Source organism: Aplidium turbinatum, chromosome 3, assembly GCF_918807975.1.
Source record: "Aplidium turbinatum chromosome 3, kaAplTurb1.1, whole genome shotgun sequence".
Lineage (NCBI taxonomy): Eukaryota > Metazoa > Chordata > Ascidiacea > Aplousobranchia > Polyclinidae > Aplidium > Aplidium turbinatum.
The window spans coordinates 41,573,528-41,582,114 of record NC_137474.1 but is presented as its reverse complement, the minus strand read 5'-3'; the positions used below and the strand labels follow the sequence as shown (position 1 = coordinate 41,582,114).

The following is an 8,587-nucleotide window of genomic DNA, read 5'->3' as shown; positions in this document are numbered from 1 at the left end:
ATTAACTTTCTGTACCAGGTGTTGTTTAAAAAATAAAAAAATAGTATTGCATAGGTTTGCCTGTTTTTGACAATTTGTAATGACGCATTTTTCAAAAACAAATACCGAACTAGAAACTCGTGGTGCCCTACCAGTTGCGTAATGCAACACTGGAGAATTTTGTCAATTTCTTATCATTTTTGACATTTTTGTAAAATGTTTTTGCAGAAGCCAAGGGATGTTTAAAAATATTTTAAAACAAAATTTTGTTTTACTGAAAGTTCTTTTTTCAGTTCATCTCCAACCGCTTTTCTAAAATTAAATTTTTGTTTCATTCTTTTCTGTATGTTTCAGACTTTTGTACGATGACAAGCAAGACAACAGTCAGTAGAATTCTGCTGAAAATTTTGCTAAATCATTGCTTTGTTTTCAGAGTTTGAGCTCTTTTTAGCATTCAAATAAAAACTGTTTTTAAAATATTGAAACCAAGATTACGTCTCATTTCATCAAAACAAAATTTGCAGAATAATGTTGAATTATTTAATCATGTCTATTTTCACACTCTGCGCTCAGCGATTCCGTGAATCTTAGATTTAAGCGCTCGTCTTTTACAGCATGAGTAGGCTACAAATCAGAATTTGAAACAAGTATCGGCCTATGTTGAAACCATAAAATTAGGGCTCAATTTTTTGAAGAGTAGATTCCACTTAACCTAATAAAACACAATCTTTTTGTTCCGTCTCAGCGTATATGAGTAAAGTGAGTGTGCTGTACTGATAATGTGACAAGATTTAAATATTCACTCGATGTGTTTTCAGAAAAGCTCAAATTGAATGCAAAACGAGCCCTAGAGTGCGCTAAGGAACTAATGTCAAGGCTCTCATTCGAGTTATAGAAACGAGTCGAAGTTTTTAAAGATAAACTTTACAATTTAAAGCAAATAAAATGGTCAATGTTTTATGTTTAAAATCCGCTTTTTTGTTTAAATTAATCAACCAGTAGACTACTTGGGTATTGACCATGTTAAGTTTTTGTTGATTATATTCTTTTTTGATTTGTAGCTATTTTTTCTTCAAAATCTTTCGTTTCGCTTGAACAAAATTGACTTCAACAATTCTTTTCTGGCCACTGACTTGACCTAAAATACGGAAAAATAAAGTATATGTGATGTCCAGTAGACTGCACTCCAATGAGGCAGCAGCATATTTAGTGTAATAGTGATGCTGAAAGGCATAGAAAGCTTTAAGGATTATTAAGTTTCCATTTTCTTCAGATTTTGTAATCTCGGTACAGTTATTGAGCCATAAACCTACAGTAAATGAATGGTCCACGTCTTTCCGATGCACTGCCAACACACAAAAGTTATAACGAGGCTATGTGCTTCGGAAAGGACTGGACCAATAACCACAATATGGTCAAACAGGGCATAGTGAGCAAATATCTGCGTTAGACCTCAAAATATCAGCATTATTGGGGTATTATGCTTCACTTTAAACTGCAGTTCCAAAACTTTTTGCACTAGCCCTCTTTTAAAAAATGTTACGAAGTCTGTTTAAACTTTTAAAAGCGATTTTCGGTGTCGAGTTTGCAAAATTATTCTAAAGTGTGGGTGTCAGTGCTAAAATTTTAGTACTTTTACTCAAAATCAATGCATTTGTGTACCCCATTAAATTTTTTCTACTGACCTCAAAGGATCCAAAGACTCATGGTTGGAGACCTCTGCTTTCGAATCATGTAGCAACACACCCCTACACTCGAAACTTACCGGGCAGCAGATAGGATACATTGTGCCAGACTACTCCAGAAATGACTGAAAAAACATAATAGCTAGGCTGTTTGTAGAATTCTTAATGTGTGCTTCTTGAGATTAAAGGTTTGTATCTTCAAACTTTCCTAGTTTGTACTGAGAGGTTGATAATAATCGTAATGCTATTGTAACTTACTAGCGCTCTGTAACAGTAAAAGTATTTTAGTCAATCAACGTTTTCACTTTTTCATCGTTGTCGAGGCGACACCAGTGATGCCAGACCTTTCTTATCTGGACTTACACTCAGTGCTGTGGCCAATGAACTGCATAATCCTTATCTACCATTTTAACTTGTAAGCTATGGCTCGACTGACAAATCTGAATCTACCTCAAAACCAATCAAACGTACAAAACTCAAACAGCAAAATCCATCATTTTTACATTTATTAAACGTCTGCAGACGTTGAGTCAATGTAACAATGGTGGATTTTGCTGTTTGAGAGGGTACTAGCATTGTCCGGTGTTCAGCAGTAAGTGATATTGTCTTGCTGTTAAAATTGAAGAACCAAATCAACTTAGCTGGCAAATTTTGCCCTTTCTTACATTGATTCAACGTTTGCATAACTTAAATCAATGTAAAAGAGTTTTGTGCACTCGGCGGACTTGACAAGGCGGCGATCGACTTGGTTGTTATTGTTACGTTTCAATTAGTGAGTAGCGGTTGCCTGAAGACATAACAAATCAGTCGCTGGACTCAGAGTTTCTCATCCACAAATTTTAAATAAAAAAAACATCACAATAACTGCTGAACATCTATTTGTTCATCTTGTCCTCGATCTACTGCAGTGCCAGCTCAGTGGCCGAGTAGTTTCGCCTTCGGCTCTGGTGGATCTGAGATCGATTCCAGGTCGGGTCAAACCGAAAACTTTAAAAACGGTACTGATTGTGTTCTCTCTTGCATAACACAGTGAGAATAAGTTGGGTAAAAATGTTATGACATCGTAAGATCGGATATAAAATTAAAAATGAACCCTGTCGCCAAAGAACCTTAGCTGTTGTTGAGCGACAATAGATAAAACTATAACATTATTATTATCTGCTGCATTGTGAAAGATCATAATTTTCACAAACTATTTAATCGGTTTTAAAGTCAGAGTTAGTAGGCATACTAAGTAGGCCTATGTGATGTGCATACAATATTGTAACTCGTTTCTTGCTGGAAACGATATTTGGCTGGTGCTGTGGTCGAAAAGACAATAAAGAGGTGCACTGATTGGTTTTTGGTCATTTTTTAAAGTTTTAACACAAAATGAACTTTACGAAAGTGCCTCTGACATAGAGCGGTTTGCCGGCAGTCCTCCTTCTGCTAACAAAATTGATTTCAAACCTTTTTTCTACTTACAGGCTAAATAGACCGTGATCAGCTTAATACAATCCCAGAAGCAAAATTGTGGATTTATTTTTATTTGCTACTTTACAATTGATCTATGCGTTTTCCCACAAAGCAAAACAACAATACGACTCAATCCACCACGACAAAGCACTTCAAATACTTCCAGGAAAATGTAGTGCAACGGCTCTGTTAACTTTTTCTTAGCGATTGCAAGTAAGAATTAGGATCATTGTAACTATAGACAATTATGTTTGTTTTGCCAAAACGGCATGCGTTTTCTTTTTTTTTTTTCGTTATAACAAAACAATCATAAGTGACTTCAACTTGTTCAAACATCCTCAAATTTAATATTTCAAAAAAAACGCAGTGAATTTTAAAGTTAGTAAAGTCAAGCATGTACATTTGGAACAAAAAGCAAACGAAAAAATATTAAACATCAAAACAACGCTAACAATTGCACCAACAAACAAGAACAGAACATGAACAAATGCGCAGTTTTCACCATTGTTTAGTGTCGTTTTTAGCAAAAGCATCGGGTCGTTTGTTATTGTTTGCAAAATAAAACAAGGCACTGAAGTTCAGGTTTAAATGGTGTTTCGCGAAAAGTAACAAGATAAAAATTTGAGACTAAAAATTTTTGCACGTTCTCAATGCTGGATGAGTTGACGATCAGTTCTCAAAACCATTTTGGCTTAGTCACGTGACTTTGATGGTACCCTGATGCTGGTGAGACTGCAGGAGAGAGCTCGTCCTCTGCGGAGGAGACACAGATCTTCTTTGAAAATCGCCGCTGTTCTGAGGAGACGAAGAGCCGGAAGACTCACTGGATGCTGAGTGCGGAGACGCGATGACGCGCTTTTCGTCGCATGACGTCAGGTTCGGCGATGATGACCTCACGAAGCTGGAGCTCGCGCAATGTGGCGGCAAAGAAGGAACGTCACTGTCATCGTCAGCGGAGAGACGTTGCAGCTTTGGCGGGGAATATACTGAAATGGTAAATAAGATAATTAAAGTTTTGTTTTCATTATTCTCTTCAATAGCAGGTAATGGAAAAGTTCGAGATCAATAACTTCTCTGAAAAACTTAATTTAGACAAAAAAAAAAAACGCGACCAAGCAATTTTGTGTTGCTTCAAAGCATGTTTACGATACGTAGCCTAATTCGAACAATTCTTGCATTCAAATATATAGCCGTTTCTGAATAACCTCAAGCAATTGTTGTTGTAGATAAAAATTTATTTGAATTGTTTATACGAAGATGAAATCATGTATCTGCTTAACCTTTGTGACTATTTCTCATTTGTCCTTAAGCGTTTGCTTATTAGCATTCAACTGAGTGAATAACTACCACGTTGCAAGATAAGTTTAAATTATCGCTGCCTCATTTCAATGTTCGTCGCCATTTTGTAGAAAATCTCGAAAGCCAAAATATGTAGTTTTCAGCTAGTTGTGGGTAATAACTTGAAGCCACGGGTAGAATTAATCCAAAAATGATCAATTCAAAACTTCAAAAAATGCTTTTAGTTATTCTATTCTGGTCAATAAGCAAAAAGGAAACCTTTTTTTTATTTACTGTACTAAAATCTTTAAAAAATTTCAAATAAGATATTTCTGCTTACCTGTTAAATCTAGAGGCAAAGAAGAACGTTTTCGATGGAACGTTTCACTTCTTTTTTCTCGTTTGACAACCACCTCGTCTGGGATTTGAACTGATGACTTTCGCATGGATACAAAAGCGCTAGGTGGTGTGAAAGGGTCGTATGAGGGGACGCGTAGTAGTCCGCTACTGTTCGTGTTCTTCTCCGATCCTCTCCGACTTCTAAGATCTTCCCTTACTTCCAGCACTTGAGATTTGTCGTTTTTTAATACCTAACAAAAAAACAGACAATTTAATATGATGTCAACTAACTAGCGCTAACGGATCATAAATCCTACTCAATCAAATTAGTTAAAAAAAGTGATGTTTTCAGCACGTAACAAACAACTTTACAAACATACATCGACATCTTTACCTTCTCATTGTGAACATTGTTGAATTTTCTCCAAAGAAGATTTTCTTGAGGTTGACAAAAAACTTCTCGATCTTGAAGATCAGCTTCAGAATGCTGCAAGATAATTTTGATTTTCTGGCATTCTGCTTCAATTTTTTGCCGAGCTTCTCTTTCTTGCGCATGCGCAGTTCTGGACTCTTCGAGATGTTTCTCTAAGTTTTCAATCTTCTTTTGAAATTCGTAAAATTGGATCCCAAAAGGATTTAACTACAATAAAAAAGTTATAAGTTAGATTAACATTCGTGATTTAACAACATTTTGTATCGACTGGCTGCAACCTAAATATGCTATGAGGCCATCCAAAATGCAAAACCAGACAAACCTATTACTTTTTTATGTATTGTGTTTTCAAATGGTCAATCAGAATAACTAATTAATCGGTAGGCTTTACCATTATCTTTTTACAATCCTAGCTTTCCTTCAGCTGCTAAATGTTCATTTTTACATTAATTCAACCTCTGCAAATCAATGTGCAATGACGTACAGTTTACGACTGCGTTGTATGGGTTGTAAGGTCTTTTTTTTCGATAGAATTAATGTAAAACAGACTTTCTATTTAAAATTATCTCATGAGAAGGAAAACTTACCTTTGACAGGTAGTCTGCTGCGCTGCTGCCAATGAAAGGCTGGGTGCTTCGGATTTTGGCGTCGCTTTCTGTCATTTTGTGCTGCAGTTCAGCAGACTGAAACGTAAATGAAAACTGTCAAACTTTTGACCAAACAACAATTTAATTTCAAAATTGCTGTAATCCAAATTAAACAGAGGCAAGGGTAAGATAATAATTTATATTTTATCCAAAGAAATACTGTTAGACTTGAATTTAACTGAACACTAGTAACCAAAATGGAAACTTACATTTCTTCGGATGTGAGTGTATTCTTGAGAGGATATTTTTTCCATGTTTGCTAAGCGCTGACACAAGGCCTTTTCATCAGAGAAATTATACTTGCTGGTTTCAGTCATCTTTCTTGCCAAAGCCTAAAAACATAAATAATTTTTTTTTAACATTTTACAAGAAAGATGCTGCAGTTGAAAAGTGGTGAAACTATTAATTGTCTTTCATTTCTCAGCAAAACTTCAGACAAAAAACTGAAGCAAAGATAGCTTTTAACTTCATCAATAAATGGTGTGCTTCATTAAAAGTTACATTTTTTTACTTTAATTAAATGCAAACTCCACATAACGCTGATGCGACTTACCTCCAACCGGTCTCGATATTGATGCTCGGATGTGATGGCAGTCTCCGTGAATTTGGCCTGATCGGCCACTAATGGGGGTGAGGTTAAACCAAATTGCTTCAAGGCAACGAAATTGGCTGAAGTGTTGGGAAAAATAGAGGTCATTGAGGATGTAGATAGGGGCGCAAAAGGGGCTTGCAAAGAAGGCACTAAAGGGTACCGTGTCTGAGCTAACTGCTTCCACAAGGGATTGATTGCATCCAAAGAGAAAGGGGTGGTTTGTGGCATTGGAAGACCAGCAGGAAGAGCAGCTGTGCTCTTCAAAGGAATGTTAACTGAAGGGGCAAACCAGTACGCTGGGGAGGCTGTTGAAATAGTGGGAGATGTCTGAGGCGACACGTTTGACTGCGCAGTCTGCAAAATATAAAGGTAAAGAATGAGAAAAAATAAAAATATCAAAAACATTTAAATAAATACAGAGTATTAAACTATCACTGCTCTTATACGGATAAACGCTTTTAAATATTATTTTCATACTAAATTGCAGTTAATTGCTGTAAACTTTGAGTATCAAAGTTCAAATTAAACAAAAAATACAATAAAACCAAAATTAATGGAAAAGCAAATCGGTCTTTCAAATATTTTTAACGCAGTATTTCTTAATGCGATATTTAAAGGCCAAGGAATTGGAATGACTAGCTAATTGTCACACGTCCAAGGCCAAGCAAACAAAGCTATAGTTTAAAAAGCTACTTTTTGAAGAACAGTAGCTTTTGTTACCCCTGTATCCATAAAAATTCATGAATTAGCCTACCTCCATGGAATTGCTTCTTTTGGGACCAGTAGAACTTTCTTGCCACGTATCAGCGTCACGGTTGGTTGAGTTTAAAAGTGACAAGTGCTGTGATTGGTCAGAATAAGACCTCGCATGGTCTGTGTCTTGGCTTTGGCTTCGTTTGTAAAGTCGCCGCCGTATTTGGGAAGCTAGAAAGTTAAAAGTTTGTTTAAAAACAAATAGACTACAGGGTTATTTTTTTTGCTATTAAGAAAAAAGTTAAGTTATTTGTTATTATTGGGGCAGTTTTTATTATTTGGATTTGAGCATTTAAAAATCGTCTTCAAAAAGAAAGCCCGATTTACCTTTATGCACTGGAGGCAGCAGATGGTAAACTCTGTATGGTTCGCTGATGTCGAGCCGGCTTCGGTCGGGGAGTTCTCTGATATCTGGCATCTTGTTGAGAGCGCATCGCAGCCTGGTCTTCCAAACGATTGGTTCTGGCTTGTCAATTCCTTGTCTGTATCTCCCACTGTGCTTGGCCCATGCCTTTAGAAGAATAAAAATATTTAACATATTTTTAACTTAAGGTATTTTTTGTAACAAATAAGTAAAAGTTGAAAAACCAAACAAAATATAAAATGAAAAATAATAATAATAAAAGCAATGAGTAATAATAAAACTCTATTTTTGATTATGAAAATGAAGCGTTTCAATGAACAAAATCTCAATTTGGGCAATTTGCAACTATTTTGGTTATTGTAATGAGACATACATTTCTTTAGTGCTCATTTAAAGCAAGTTCCTACCATAAAAATTAATGAGTCTTCTTCCAAATTGTAATCCTGTCTTCCAGCATGTTTCCAAGGCATCCGGAAAATAGTCTTTTCATCATTTTCCCAAAATAATCCAGGAATTTTCCCACTTTAATAAACATGAGGAAGATGTTTATAAACAAATTTTAAATCAAAAGTGATCATCAAAAACGAATCTTAGCACATAGTTTTAAAACTTCAAACATGATAATAAAAAAATCTGCATTGTCACGTTTTAAAACAACCATGACTAGACATGTTTAAGGTACCTGTTAATCATCTTGATGAGCCAAGTTCTGAGTCTGTCTCGATATTCAGGAGCAAAGTTTTCTTGTTCAACTGAATTTGTGTCTTCGCTTGAATTTTCCATTATGAAGTTTAATATATTTATTTCTCATTTAAAACAACAGCTCTGTGGAAATCGTATGTTGTTAGATGTCGCAAAAAGAAATAAAAGTTTTATTTTTTCCTCACAAACTATTAAAAGTTATCTTAGACTTACATGAAATAAAGTTTTTGCTGCAATTATAACAGAATATGCAACATACTTTTAATATCAGCAGTCAGGCCATTGTATGACGGCAATATTTAATTGGTTTTATATGCTTGGTGATGTAGATATAAGGTTTGAAAAATCTGCCATAACCCT

At 35.4% G+C, this 8,587-nt stretch overlaps 1 protein-coding gene across 1 annotated transcript; it reads right to left on the bottom strand.

The window, feature by feature from the left end:
- Positions 1-3,182: 3,182 nt before the first annotated feature.
- LOC145767186 (uncharacterized) lies at positions 3,183-8,345 on the bottom strand. Its single transcript, XM_082578960.1, has 10 exons — positions 8,208-8,345; positions 7,933-8,047; positions 7,489-7,672; positions 7,163-7,332; positions 6,370-6,762; positions 6,026-6,148; positions 5,757-5,852; positions 5,131-5,376; positions 4,738-4,987; positions 3,183-4,105 (listed from the first exon to the last, which is right to left on the bottom strand). Exons 1-10 carry the CDS (start codon positions 8,306-8,308, stop codon positions 3,816-3,818), a joined length of 1,968 nt encoding a protein of 655 aa, XP_082435086.1. The 5' UTR covers positions 8,309-8,345; the 3' UTR covers positions 3,183-3,815.
- Between the last annotated feature and the right edge of the window lie 242 nt (positions 8,346-8,587).

Coding starts and splice junctions, on each gene's coding strand:
- LOC145767186 (XM_082578960.1), bottom strand. CDS start 8,308: ATGGAAAATTCAAGCGAAGACACAAATTCAGTTGAACAAGAAAACTTT. Junction 8,048..8,207: donor CTCATCAAGATGATTAACAG/GTACCTTAAACA, acceptor TGTTTATTAAAG/TGGGAAAATTCCTGGATTAT. Junction 5,377..5,756: donor CAGCAGACTACCTGTCAAAG/GTAAGTTTTCCT, acceptor TTTTTATTGTAG/TTAAATCCTTTTGGGATCCA.